General features: G+C 46.3%; 2 protein-coding genes across 7 annotated transcripts in view; one reads left to right on the forward strand and one right to left on the reverse strand.

Annotated features, from left to right (window-relative positions):
• LOC143274990 (putative transporter SVOPL) overlaps positions 1-6,332 on the forward strand; it is a 15,676-nt gene extending 9,344 nt beyond the window's left edge. Inside the window, exons 8-12 of the mRNA XM_076579032.1 lie at positions 439-516; positions 1,609-1,802; positions 3,430-3,519; positions 5,473-5,586; positions 6,129-6,332. Coding sequence (XP_076435147.1) covers positions 439-516; positions 1,609-1,802; positions 3,430-3,519; positions 5,473-5,586; positions 6,129-6,173 — 521 coding nt within the window. The 3' untranslated portion in view covers positions 6,174-6,332. The remainder of the gene's footprint in view (positions 1-438; positions 517-1,608; positions 1,803-3,429; positions 3,520-5,472; positions 5,587-6,128) is intronic.
• Positions 6,333-7,816: 1,484 nt separating this feature from the next.
• Positions 7,817-12,272, reverse strand: LOC143274991 (uncharacterized). 6 transcript variants are annotated; one of them, XM_076579034.1, is made up of 2 exons: positions 10,649-12,272; positions 7,817-10,585 (listed from the first exon to the last, which is right to left on the reverse strand). In XM_076579034.1, the coding sequence occupies exon 2, from the start codon at positions 10,259-10,261 to the stop codon at positions 9,164-9,166; it is 1,098 nt and encodes a 365-aa protein (XP_076435149.1). In that variant the 5' UTR covers positions 10,262-10,585; positions 10,649-12,272; the 3' UTR covers positions 7,817-9,163. The 6 variants fall into 6 exon arrangements, with proteins under 6 accessions (XP_076435149.1, XP_076435148.1, XP_076435150.1 ...); XM_076579033.1 differs by having other exon boundaries at positions 7,817-10,617; XM_076579035.1 differs by having other exon boundaries at positions 7,817-9,792; positions 9,838-12,272.
• Positions 12,273-15,000: the final 2,728 nt, after the last annotated feature.

Raw genomic sequence — 15,000 nt, forward strand, 5'->3', positions numbered from 1 at the left:
TATAAATGACAAACTTGGTAACATAACAGTCGTACTTTAAAAGCGACGTTTGTACGTTATAAACGACGAACCTCGAAACATGACAATAAATTGTATGTTATTGTCGACGATTTTTGTCACATGACAATCATACGCTATAAACGACGAACGCCGTAACATGAGAAGCACACATCATCAACGACTTGTTATACACATGTGATACCAACAACATTATTACACCAACAAATCAAGCAGGAAGTTTCGATTCTTACTTGTATAATCTCAGCTGTGACCATTGTTGAAAAGTCTTACTGGAATCATGGTTGTGAAATGCATATTTGTCGATTTCGGAAGTTTGAAAAACAACAACAACAACAAAGGCAAACGTGTCTGACATGTGGTTCGTCGTTTATAATGTCCAATTGCCTTCTGATCTTGTTCCGATGATTGTTGTTGCAGAAAATCTTTGCAAGTGTGCCTACCTAACCAGTGACGATTATAACACCATGATATTCTCAACTCTTGGTGAATTTATGTGTGAGTAATCGCAAGAGACCACCAACACAAATACAGTCCTTCTCTGTCCCTGCCTTTGTGTGTGTCAGTGTTTGTATACCTCCGATGTCTTTGTGTCACAGGTATACCTCTGATTGTCTTTGTCTGTGTCCCAGGTATACCTCTGATTGTGTGTCACAGGTATACCTCTGTCTTTGTTTCATAGGTATACCTCTGTCTTTGTTTCATAGGTGTACCTTTGATTGTCTTTGTCTGTGCCCCAGGTATACCTCTGTCTTTGTTTCATAGGTATACCTCTGATTGTCTTTGTCTGTGTCCCAGGTATATCTCTGATTGTCTGTGCCCCAGGTATACCTCTGTGTCCCAGGTATACCTCTGATTGTCTGTGCCCCAGGTATACCTCTGATTGTGCCACAGGTATACCTCTGATTGTCTGTGTCACAGGTATACTCTGATTATCTTTGTCTGTGTCACGGGTATACCTGTGATTGTCTTTGTCTGTGTCACGGGTATACCTGTGATTGTCTTTGTCTGTGTCACAGATATACACCTCTCACTGTCTCACTGTGCCCCAGGTATACATTCCTCATGTCTGTGTCTGTGTCACACGTATACTTCTGATTGTCTGTGTCTCAGGTATACCTCTGATTGTCTTTGTCTGTGTCACAGGTATGCACCTCTCACTGTCTCTCTGATTGTCTTTGTGTCACAGGTATACACCTCTCACTGTCTCACGGTGCCCCAGGTATACATTCCTCATATCTGTGTCTGTGTCACATGTATACCTCTGATTGTTTGTGTCTCGGGTATACCTCTGATTGTCTGTGTCACAGGTATACGTCTGATTGTCTTTGTGTCACAGGTATACCTCTGATTGTCTGTGTCACAGGTATACCTCTGATTGTCTGTGTCTGTGTCACAGGTGTATCTCTGATTGTCTGTGTCTGTGTCACAGGTATACCTCTGATTGTCTGTGTCTGTGTCACAGGTGTATCTCTGATTGTCTGTGTCTGTGTCACAGGTATACCTCTGATTGTCTGTGTCTGTGTCACAGGTATACTTCTGATTGCCCTTGTCTGTGTCACATGTATACCTTTTGACACGGTGCCCCAGGTATACCGCTGAACATCATTCTGATCGACACGCTGGGCCGGCGGTTGACGGGCACCACCAACCTGTTCATGTGTGCGGTGTTCTTCTGCCTCATCCAGCTGCCCGTCAGCCGGGGCGCCCTCACCTTCTTCATGTTCGCCGTCAGGGGATTCTCCTCAGCCACCTTCGCCTGGGTCTACCTCTACTCCTTGGAGGTAGGGCATGTGTTGTATTGTGTATTGTATTGTATTACGCTTTTTTGTCACAACAGATTTCTCTGTGTGAAATTCGGGCTGCTCTCTCCTAAGGGAGAGCGCGTCGTTACACTGAGAGCGCCACCCCCCTTTTTTGTGTGTGTATTTTCTTCTGCCTGCAGGTTTGTTTTTTGTTTGTTTGTTTTTTTTTGTTTGTGTGTGTGTGTGTGTGTGTGTGTGTGTGTGCCCTATCGAAGTGGATTTTTCTACAGAATTTCGCCAGGGACAACCTTTTTGTTGCCGTGGGTTCTTTTACGTGCGCCAAATGCATGCTGCACACGGGACCTTGGTTTGTCGTCTCATCCAAATGACTAGCGTCCAGATCACTACTCAAGGTCTGGTGGAGGGGGAGAAAATACTGGCGACTGTGCCGGGATTGGATTCGAACCAGTGCGCTCAGATTCTCTCGCTTCCTAGGCGGACGTGTTACCTCTAGGCCAACACTCCACTCTATGTGTGTGGGGGTGTAGCGTGTGTGGATGCGTGTGTTAGGGTGGGTTTGGGGGGTAGGGTGGGTAGCTCTGTATGTGTGTGTGTGTGGGAGGGGGGTGTTGCGGGGATGGGGGGTGGGGTGGCGGGGGGTGTCTGGTCAAACCACGTGTGAACTGTTTGTCGTTTGCATCAGACCTGGACCCAGAATATAAGGCAATGCAACGCAGCAACACAGCACATCATAACATCACTTGATCCCCCACAGACGTTTTTGTGTCTGCAACAATCACATAAACGCAGTGTTAAGAACTTACAGGCATAAACACACATTAACAAAAAAAAACCAAAAAAAATGAACAGCTTGAAAAGTTCAAGGGAAAGCAATTCTGAAAACGATTCCTGTATCTTTCATGAAACACACATACCCGCACGCACGCACACACGCACGCACGCGCGATTCGCTTGTTGCTTTGTGAGTGTTGCATTCACTGTGTCTCGATCTTTTGGTAATATGCATTGGTGTGCAGGGATGAGTGAATGAATGACACCATGACACCACAACTATTTCCCGTGCCTTTTAAACTTGCTGCAATGACATCTCTGTCTTGACGGGCCCAACGGGCGAGTGGTTAAAGCGTTGGACCTTGGGCCCTGGGTTCGAATCTCGGTAACGGCGCCTGTTGGATAAAGGGTGGAGATTTTTTCCGATCTCCCAGGTCAACATATGTGGGTGTGATGTCACCTGCTAGTGCCTGAACTCCCTTCGTGTGTGTACGCACGCAGAAAATAAAATACGCAAATTAAAGATCCTGTGATCCATGTCAACGTTCGGTGGGTTACAGAAATAAGAATATACCCTGCATGCACCCCCGTATCCACCGGAAACGGAGTATGGCTGCCTACATGACGGGTTATGTAAAGAAAACTGCCATAAACGTAAAATGTTACGTCTGAGTGTGTATGCGTGCGTGACATAGACCTGACTGAATGACACAGGAAACGAATGATGAGCGCCCAATGGCAGCCGTCAGTCGGCTGTGTCTAGGTAGGCAGCCTGTTGTGCAAATGACCGCTTAGAGCTTGGTCTCCGGCCCTGGAAGTGCGCTATGTAAGTGTGCAGATCATTGATGGTTCACTCTGTGCCTGTGGTGTGCAGATGTACCCAACCTCTGTGCGGACCTTCGGCATGGGCACAGCCTCCATGTGGGCGAGAGTGGGGGCCATGGCCACACCATTTGTGGCACAGGTGACCACTGACCGCTGACCATCCCTGCTGACCATTGACCATCACTGATCACTCACCACCCCTACTAACCATTGACCATCTGTGACTACTGACCACTCCTACTGACCATCCCTGACCACTGACAACTGACCATCCCTACTGACCACTGTCCATCCTTACTGACCACTGACCATCCCTGACCACTGTCCATCCCTGACCACTGTCCATCCCTTCTGACCATCCCTACTGACCACTCACCATCCCTACTGACCACAGTCAATCCCAACTAACCACTGTCCATCCCTGACTACTGCCCGTCCCTACTGACCACTGACCATCCCTGATCACTGTCCATCCCTGACTACTGCCCGTCCCTACTGACCACTGACCATCCCTGATCACTGTCCATCCCTGACCACTGACCGTCCCTACTGACCACTGTCCATCCCTGACCACTGACCGTCCCTACTGACCACTGTCCATCCCTGACCACTGTCCATCCCAATTGACTACTGTCCGTCCCTACTGACCACTGACCATCCCTGATCACTGTCCATCCCTGACCACTGACCGTCCCTACTGACCACTGTCCATCCCTGACCACTGTCCATCCCAACTGACTACTGTCCATCCCTGACCGCTGACCGTCCCTACTGACCACTGTCCATCCCTGACCACTGTCCATCCCAATTGACTACTGTCCATCCCTGACCACTGTCCATCCCTGACCACTGACCGTTCCTAATCACTGACCGTCCCTACTGACCACTGTTCATCCCTGACCACTGACCGTCCCTACTGACCACTGTCCGTCCCTGACCACTGACCATCCCTAGGCCCTGACCACTGACCATCCATACTGACCACTGACCGTCCCTACTGACCACCCCTACTGACCGTCCCTACTGACCACTGACCGTCCCTACTGACCACTGACCGTCCCTACTGACCACTGTCCATCCCTGACCACTGACCACCCATATTGACCACTGATCACCCCTGACCATCCCTGACCTTTGACCACCCCTACTGACCACTGACCACCCCTGCTAACCACTGAGCACACTTTAAGGAAACATGATGACAAAAGCAAACCCTTCGGTTTTATGGGTCGATGCAGCGTTTGTGTGTGTGTGTGTGTGTGTGTGTGTGTGTGTGTGTGTGTGTGTGTGTGTGTGACAGAGTGAGTGAATGGAGACGCAGTGCAGGATGTAGCATGATGATGATGATAGTTCCGTGAATGTGTTGGTGACTGTGTGATGAATATGGTGATGGTGATGATAACGATGATGGTGATGACGACGATGATGCAAAGATGCTGGTGGTGGTGACACCATGCTGCTGCTGCTGATAATGACATTGATGATGATGATGATGATGATGACATTGATGATGATAGTAATGACGACGATGATGATGATAATGACATTGGTGATGATTATGACGACGATGATACTGAATATGACGACGAGACGACGACAATGATGGTGACGATGACGAAGACGACGACGACGACGATGATGATGATGATGATGATGATGATCAGATTGACGATGACAATGATGATGAATATGACGACGATGATGATGATGACATTAATTATCCTAACTATGACGACGACGAAGACAATGATGATGATGATGATGATGAGATTGATGATGATGATGACGATGAATATGACGACGATGCTGATGATGACATTGACGATGATAATAATAATGATGACGACGACGACGATGATGATGATGACATTTATGATGATGCTAATAATGACAACGACGACGATGACGACGACGACGACGAAGATGATGATGATGATGATGATGATGATGACATTAATGATGATGCTAATGATGATGATGATGATGATGAATAATGACATTGATGATGATAGTAATGACGCCGACGACGACGACGACGATGATGATGATGGTGACGATGATGAAGACAACGCTGAGAACGGTACTGTTGCAGGTGTTGTTGACGTACTCCGTGGCCACAGCCTTGTGGGCCTACACAGCGGTGTGTATGGTGTGCTCCATCACCGCCTTCTGCATGCCCATTGAAACCAGGGGCCGAGCTATGCCGGTCTGTACACCCCCTGCCACTGTGTGTGTGTGTGTGTGTGTGTGTGTGTGTGTGTGTGTGTGTGTGTTCTTCAGGTTAATGTCTATCCACATATTGTGATTTTAGACGTAAAAAACAAAACAAAACGTGTGTGTGTCTGTGTGTGTGCGTGCGTGCGTTCGTTCATGCGTGCGTGCGTGTGTGTGTGTGTGTGTGTAAAGTATGTCTCTGTGCGTTCATGTGCGTGTGCGCGCGCGCGAACGTTCGTTTGTGTGTTTATGTGTGTGTGTGTGTGTTCAGTGCGAACGAGCGAGAGTACTGCGTGTGTATGTGTGTGTGTACCATGCATGGGGAATGACATGGGAATTAAAAAAAATTATATACGCGCATACGCATTTTATTTTTTTTTATCTTTGCATGTAATTCTGCGAGATAGACAGAGGTAGAAATCCCATACGCAGACGCGTGCTGTGAAAAAAAATGTGCATGTGCACATTCCCTCAGGCCAAGGATGATGCACGCATGCATGCTGACCAACTCAACAACAACTATTGTCGTTGCAGCAATTCGTGGAGCAATACGTGGAGATGGAGATGGAGACGAGATGACGGGCCCCAAGGTGACTGGAGCCATCTCCATCGCATCTCTTTCCCCTGGGCACGTGGCCTTCATGCACAAGTCACCTGGGTTATCTTGCAGACCTTGGGTCACAACAATAAAGGAGTAATATAAAATGATTTTAAAAAAAACAAAAACAACAAAACAAACACCACCAATAGATAGCAGTGGTTCCAAACAAATAACCGAAACAATAACAACAAACACACACACACACACACACACACACGCACGCACGCACGCACGCACGCACGCACGCACACACACACACACACACACACACACACAGGAAACAGAGCGGGTAAAACAGGGAAAAAAATGTGAGTTTATAAACAACAACAACAACAACAGGAAACAAAATTAGGTAAAAAAAGAGAAACATCGTAGGAAAAAAACAACAACAACCCTACAACCGGAAATAACGTGGATGGAACCAAACAACAAGAAGCCAAACAAACAAGGTAACTGTAGACAAACAAGACACAGGTAGGCAGAAGACAGGGAGATTGGGTAGGCAGAAGACAGGGAGATTGTGTAGGCAGAAGACAGGGAGATTGGGTAGGTTGAAGACAGGGAGATTGTGTAGGTTGAAGACAGGGAGATTGTGTAGGTTGAAGACCGGGAGATTGTGTAGGTTGAAGACAGATATTTAGTAGGTTGAAGACAGGGAAATTGGGTAGGTTGAAGACAGAGATTGGGTAGGTTGAAGACCGGGAGATTGTGTAGGTTGAAGACAGAGATTGGGTAGGTTGAAGACAGAGATTGGGTAGGTTGAAGACAGAGATTGTGTAGGTTGAAGACAGAGATTGTGTAGGTTGGTTGAAGACAGATTGTGTAGGTTGAAGACAGGGAGATTGTGTAGGTTGAAGACAGGGAGATTGGGTAGGTTGAAGACAGGGAGATTGTGTAGGTTGAAGACAGGGAGATTGTGTAGGTTGAAGACAGAGATTGTGTAGGTTGAAGACACAGAGATTGTGTAGGTTGAAGACAGAGATTGTGTAGGTTGAAGACAGAGATTGTGTAGGTTGAAGACGGGGAGATTGTGTAGGTTGAAGACAGGAAGAATGTGTAGGTTGAAGACAGAGATTGTGTAGGTTGAAGACAGGAAGAATGTGTAGGTTGAAGACAGAGATTGTGTAGGTTGAAGACAGGGAGATTGTGTAGGTTGAAGACCGGGAGATTGTGTAGGTTGAAGACAGAGATTTGGTAGGTTGAAGACAGAGAGATTGGGTAGGTTGAAGACAGAGATTGGGTAGGTTGAAGACCGGGAGATTGTGTAGGTTGAAGACAGAGATTGGGTAGGTTGAAGACAGAGATTGGGTAGGTTGAAGACCGGGAGATTGTGTAGGTTGAAGACAGAGATTTGGTAGGTTGAAGACAGAGATTGTGCAGGTTGAAGACAGAGATTGTGTAGGTTGAAGACAGAGATTGTGTAGGTTAGGTTGAAGACGGGGAGATTGTGTAGGTTGAAGACAGAGATTTGGTAGGTTGAAGACAGGGAGATTGTGTAGGTTGAAGACAGAGATTGGGTAGGTTGAAGACAGGGAGATTGTGTAGGTTGAAGACAGAGATTGTGTTGGCTGTAGACCGGATCGTTATGCAGGAGAAAAAAAGGGGAACATTGTCTTGGTGGGAGTCAGAAAAAAATATACAGGCGGAAATTTAAAAAAGTTATACAGGTGAAAGTAGAAGACAATACGATATTATTATGTAAGTGGATAACGGGAAAATTGTACAGGTTTAAGACAGGAAAGTTAACAGTTGGAAGAGAGAAAAATTATGCAGGTTGAAGACAGGAAAATTCTACTGTTGGGGGAGACGGGAGCTGCAAGACAGGAAATTAATGCAGATGGATTATGGGGGGAAAATGCAGTTGGAAGATAGCTAAATTATGCAGGAAAATTACACAGGTGGAAGAGAGGGACATTGTACAGGTGGAAGACCGGAAAATAATGTAGATGGAAGACAGGGAAAATAAAGGTAGAAAGGAAAATCACACTGTTGGAATACAAGGAAAATAAACGGTTGGAAGACGAGGAAATTACGGGGTTGGAAGACAGAAGAAACATAAGAAATGTAGAACACTAAACACTGCTGGATGAAAGACCGGAGGTACACTTGAGGGTTTAGCCACAAAGATCTTCACAGATCTTCACGCATGCGTGCATTTATTGACGTGCCTGTACCGACGCAGTCAAGTTTCTTCTCTTCGCTTTCATTATCTGTGCATCAGAGGGTGGTTTTAAGAGAGGGACGTCTTCATGGCGGCATTCAGAAATTTAAGATTTTTTTTCTTCATCGGAGTGGCATGGGACATTACTTACATTATAAGTTTTAAGAAAAAAAGAGAGTATAATTATGTACACATGCATACAGACATGAACGCATATTTGAATTTCATCTCGCACGATGCATGTTCAGACAAAAGTGAATACGAAAACGCATGTTATTTTTCAAGCATAGGCAGCGGCACCCCCCTCCCGACCCCCTCCTCCAAGTCTTCCCCCCGGACACTCAAGACTCGCCACCCCCGCACAAGCACACAGTTGTAATATCGGTGGAGCGTGTGTCCTTCAAGTACACATGTTCGTTTCAAAGCGAATCCATACAGACTGGCATATGTGTTTTTTGATGCCTAGTTGGGAGGAGCACGCTGTTTAATGATCATCATCAGCTGGGGATCACCATATCAGGGCTTTGTCTTATCGCTTGAATCTGGTCAACTGTGGACAACGTCGTGATACTCGTGTAAGGAACGATGTTTGTTTTTTTCGTCCCGCGCGCGCGCACGTGTGTATGTGTGTGTGTGTATGCCCGCACGTGATTGTTGTTATTGTTGGCGGGGGGAGGAGGGGGGATGAGCTCTTTTGGTATGAATGAATCTCCACCTGATGAAAATTCTGTTCTCGAAATTTTCTCTTTTCTTCCGCTTTAATTCTGGCTTTTCCCATCTGTCGTCTCTTCTTTCTTATGATCTACCTTACTGGTCCATCCACCCGTATTTCTGGTCCATCCACCTGTATTTCTGCCTGGTCCATCCACCTGTATTTCTGAAGCTTGCTGGTCCATCCACTTGTATTTCTGAAGCCTTGCTGGTCCATCCACCTGTATTTCTGCCTGGTCCATTCACCTGTATTTCTGAAGCCTTTCTGGTCCATCCACCTGTATTTCTGAAGCTTGCTGGTCCATTCACCTGTATTTCTGCCTGGTCCATCCACCTGTATTTCTGAAGCTTGCTGGTCCATCCACCTGTATTTCTGAAGCTTGCTGGTCCATCCACCTGTATTTCTGCCTTGCTGGTCCATCCACCTGTATTTCTGCCTGGTCCATCCACCTGTATTTCTGAAGCCTTGCACGTCCATCCACCTGTATTTCTGCCTTGCTGGTCCGTCCACCTGTATTTCTGCCTGGCCACCTGTATTTCTGCCTGGTCCATCCACCTGTATTTCTGCCTTGCTGGTCCGTCCACCTGTATTTCTGCCTTGCTGGTCCATCCACCTGTATTTCTGCCTGGTCCATCCACCTGTATTTGTGCCTGGTCCATCCACCTGTATTTCTGAAGCCTTGCACGTCCATCCACCTGTATTTCTGCCTTGCTGGTCCATCCACCTGTATTTCTGCCTGGCCACCTGTATTTCTGCCTGGTCCATCCACCTGTATTTCTGCCTGGCCACCTGTATTTCTGCCTGGTCCATCCACCTGTATTTCTGAAACCTTGCACGTCCATCCACCTGTATTTCTGAAACTTGCTGATCCATCCACCTGTATTTCTGAAGCCTTGCTGGTCCATCCACCTGTATTTCTGAAGCCTTTCCGGTCCATTCACCTGTATTTCTGAAGCCTTTCTGGTCCATCCACCTGTATTTCTGAAGCCTTGCTGGTCCATCCACCTGTATTTCTGAAGCCTTTCCGGTCCATTCACCTGTATTTCTGAAGCCTTTCTGGTCCATCCACCTGTATTTCTGAAGCCTTGTTGGTCCATCCACCTGTATTTCTGAAGCCTTTCCGGTCCATTCACCTGTATTTCTGAAGCCTTTCTGGTCCATTCACGTGTATTTCTGAAGCCTTTCCGGTCCATTCACCTGTATTTCTGAAGCCTCTCTGGTCCATTCACCTGTATTTCAGAAGCCTTGCTGGTCCATTCACCTGTATTTCTGAAGCCTTTCTGGTCCATTCACGTGTATTTCTGAAGCCTTTCTGGTCCATTCACCTGTATTTCTGAAGCCTTTCCGGTCCATTCACGTGTATTTCTGAAGCCTCTCTGGTCCATTCACCTGTATTTCTGAAGCCTTGCTGGTCCATTCACCTGTATTTCTGAAGCCTTTCTGGTCCATTCACCTGTATTTCTGAAGCCTCTCTGGTCCATCCACGTGTATTTCTGAAGCCTTTCTGGTCCATTCACCTGTATTTCTGAAGCCTTTCTGGTCCACTCACCTGTATTTCTGAGCCTTTCTGGTCCATTCACCTGTATTTCTGAAGCCTTGCTGGTCCATCCACCTGTATTTCTGAAGCCTTGCTGGTCCATCCACCTGTATTTCTGAAGCCTTTCTGGTCCATCCACCTGTATTTCAGAAGCCTTGCCGGTCCCTCCACCTGTAATCTTTCAAGAACACCTTGAATATTGTTTTGTCTTTGTTCTGGACTTGATAACTAGGTATTTCTGGCTATGTTGCCGTGGCAGAATCGATTAGGCGTTCCAGTGTTCACCAGAGATCAGGGTTCGAGGCCCCGTTTCGGCACGGTGCTGTGTGATTGGGGAAAGGCACTTTGCTACGAATTTCCTCACTCCACCCCAGGTGTGAATGGATAGCTTGAGTTTGGTTGGGAAAGGCTAAAACGGCGGAAGGAGAGGACTGGGCCCCGCCTTCCTTTGCCGAGCCCCTGACACAGTGGTTATGAAATCACTGCCTTCCTTTGCCGAGCCCCTGACACAGTGGTTATGAAATCACTGCCTTCCTTTGCCGAGCCCCTGACACAGTGGTTATGAAATCACTGCCTTCCTTTGCCGAGCCCCTGACACAGTGGTTATGAAATCACTGCCTTCCTTTGCCGAGCCCCTGACACAGTGGTTATGAAATCACTGCCTTCCTTTGCCGAGCCCCTGACACAGTGGTTATGAAATCACTGCCTTCCTTTGCCGAGCCCCTGACACAGTGGTTATGAAATCACTGCCTTCCTTTGCCGAGCCCCTGACACAGTGGTTATGAAATCACTGTCCAGATGGCCGTAAAAGGCTATGAGACCTTTGAGGTTTCTAACTTGAACGATATTATCATCTTTGTTTTGCGCCTAGGACGGAGTAGGTACACGCTGGTAGTTTTTGTTCTCGCATGCCTGGTATTTTGTATGAATTTGTGAATTATGTATGATTACGTTTACGTTCAGATTAGTTGTTTTTAGTGCTGTTGTTTTAATGCTCAACCGAAAAATGACGGGATTGTTAATATCCGGGTTTTGTTAAAGGCTTACTGCAGGAATGTTCCTGTGCATCTTTTTCTTTTTCAGATGTATTTATTTTGTGGTGTTTTTTTTTTTTGTTGTTGTTGTTTTTGAAGATTTTATGGGATCGATATTCAGATTTTCTGCCGTGGTATGACCCTGTGTGTGTGTGTGTGTGTGTGTGTGTGTGTGATATGTAGAGAGATGAGAGAGTGAGTGCGTGAGTGAGTGAATGAGTGTGTGAGAGAGAGAGAGAGAGATGTAGAGAGATGAGAGTGAGCGCCTGAGTGATTGAGTGTGTGTGTGCATGTGATGAGAGAGAGAGAGAGAGAGAGAGAGAGAGAGAGAGAGAGAGTTCTTGGACTGCACATGTTTTTAGTTGCATATTTACGTGGAAAAAACAACAACAACCCTCCACTGTTCAGTGACAGTTAAGGTAATGGGCTTACGTGGACACACGAGGACTCTGTGGGCCAGGTCAGTATGACCTGCTTGGTATCATGTTTCGGTGCACATAATCGTTCCGTAATTTATGTTAATTACGCTCTGCAATGTATGGTAACAAAATTCTATTTCAGGTGTTGACGGAAAAAGCTATGCAAAGTATGTTTCGAACATTAAAAAACAACTATTTATGAAATGATGTTATTTCTGTAAATAAGATTTTGAGTGAGCGCGCTCGCGTGTGTGGAGAGAGAGGTTGGGGGGCGGTGGGGAGGTGGGGATGAATGTGATGAATGTAGGTGTGGATGGGTAAAGGGGAGGCGAGAGGTGGGGGTGGAGGATGGAGTGTGCAGACTCAGATGATTGTGGGTCGTGTTACGATCTCACCTTTCACCCCCCCCCCCCCCCCCCAGCCCCGCCCCCGGCCCCATTCCCCCAGCCCCCTCCCTCCTATGAGGATGCCGGGGGCTGTGTCTGTGTGAACGGTATCCCCACTTTCTGGACATTCTGTGTTATAAATGTCCTCTTTCGATCGCCCTCTTTGGAAATTCTGTGCTAGAAATGTCCTCTTTCGATCACTCTCTTTGGAAATTCTGTGCTAGAAATGTCCTCTTTCGATCACTCTTTGTTTTTAGCTTTGGAAATTCTGTGCTAGAAATGTCCTCTTTCGATCGCTCTCTTTGGAAATTCTGTGCTAGAAATGTCCTCTTTCGATCGCTCTCTTTGGAAATTCTGTGCTAGAAATGTCCTCTTTCGATCGCTCTCTTTGGAAATTCTGTGCTAGAAATGTCCTCTTTCGATCACTCTCTTTGGAAATTCTGTGCTAGAAATGTCCTCTTTCGATCGCTGGCTTTGTTTCTGGTTTCTTCTTTGCTTTTCGTTTCTTTCTGTTGTGTCCTCCTCTCTTGGTTTATGCCTTGCTGGTCCATTTCACCCATTTTCTTTGAAGAAAGCCTTGAATGTTTCTCGTCTTTTTCTGGAGTTGATAATTGGTCATTCTCACTTTGTTGCATTCTTTTTCTTTTTCTGTTTTTAGCCTTCGACGTGTGAAGTGGCCCATGGGCATATTTTTGTCGCTGTATACATGTTATTACATATGGTTTTGTTGATTATGTAATGTTACGTTTAAATTGATGGTTCAGTCAACGTCCGAGGCATGTTAATAGTTTATTAACGTGGTTCTTGGTGTATGTGCGTGTACACGACTGTTCTGATCCATAGTTTTCGTTTCCATGTTGTTGTTTTTTCCTTCAGATTCTACGGGATCCATATTTACGATTGTTCATGTTCAGCCCTGGGGTCTGATGCACCAATCGAGCCTGACCGTAGGCTAGCCTTGAGGCATGGCTTTTGACTTTGTTGGTATGGCCCAGCGTGGTGGTCTGGGCTGGGCTTTAACCCTTTCACCGCCAAGCTCGCATTTATGCACAGGCGTGGTGTCACTGAAAGGTGGCCATTCATTGGTCTGTTATCCATGAACCTACTGCTCTTAATGTTCTGTGGTAGGACAGGCCATATTTTCTATACATCGCAAGGGGAATCCCCAGCTATTCTTAGCCACTGTCTTTTCTGTGTTTATACCACAAAGGAATTTTGACTGGCGGTGAAAGAGTTAAGTAACGAGGAAAGAGGAGAACAGTTTCACGGGCTGCAGGTCTCTCAGTGGTGAGGGCTTCCCCAGGGGGATGCCGGGGGTCTTTCACTATAAATAGCATCCCCGCCTTCTGGAAATAGTGTGCTAGAAATTTCCCCTTTTGTATCACTTTGTTTCTGCCTTTTTTTTCTTTCTTCACTGCTGTCTCCTTTTTCTGCCTTCCCAGTCCATTCCCCTTTCTTTTTTTCAAGCAAGCCTTGACACTTTTATCTCTTTTCCGCAGTCTATGATGTACTGTCTGTGCTGGCGATTAGGTAGTGAGATGTAAACACTGGGATGGGCACCAGCTTCCCATTCTGCAGTGTTATTTTCCTATATGGCCTTTATATGTTTTTCTGTTTTTGTTTGGCTTTGAAGTATTCTTGTTGGGGTTTTTTCCTTGTTCTTTTTCTCGATTTTTTGTAATCTGGGGATGATAAATAAAGCGGAATGGCTGGCGTCCTCAGCATGGCCTAGTCTTATTTGCCATAAGGAGGTAAATGGTTGGGATACTGTGTCATGAACTGTGTTTTGTGGGTTTGTCATCGTGTCTTTTTTTGTTTTTTTTTTTTGGTAGCTGTTACAATTTTGTGTTCACGCACTTGAGCATTTGTATGGTTTAACAGTCCTGATGTGGCGCCTTGCGGTCGGCTGGACTAGAAACAAATGGTGAGGGCTGGCGGCCATTGATGAAGGTAACTGTCCCGCTGTCACATAGAGCGTGCTGACAGTGACTGATAAAAAAATCCCAAAAAACCGGTGACATGACAGGTTAATGAGCAATGCTATTGTGGCAGCTGGCGCACTGTCACACAATGCGTGTTGGCTATATCAAAAGTGACGTGACATGTTAATAAGCAATACCGGTGAAGCAGCCTATTTGTACCCCAGTTGATTTTTTACCCCGGGGTAAAATCTGGCCTGTCCGGAATAACCCCGGAGTCTACCTAGACTGGCCTGGAATGGGTTCGGGAGGACATCAACTGATCAGAATTGATCTTGACCCACCCAGTTATCATCAACACAGGCTGGTTATGCACCCGACAAGGGAAGCGGGTATCTTAGGAATCAAGTCCCATATCTACGGGTTTTAGCACTTTATGTGCAGCTTGCACTTAGCTCTCGTACAGGAGAAAAGGGTTGGCCCTGGCAAAATTCTGTTGAAATAAAAAATCCACTTTGACAGTAAAACAAGTCCACTTGCAGACGCGTGATTCCTGTTGCACAAAAAACAACAACAACAGCAACAAACAGACACAAGGATTTCCCAAGACATGACCTGTATTATGTCTATTTACCTG

The sequence above is a fragment of the Babylonia areolata genome, chromosome 29 (genome assembly GCF_041734735.1).
Source record: "Babylonia areolata isolate BAREFJ2019XMU chromosome 29, ASM4173473v1, whole genome shotgun sequence".
Taxonomy (NCBI): domain Eukaryota; kingdom Metazoa; phylum Mollusca; class Gastropoda; order Neogastropoda; family Buccinidae; genus Babylonia; species Babylonia areolata.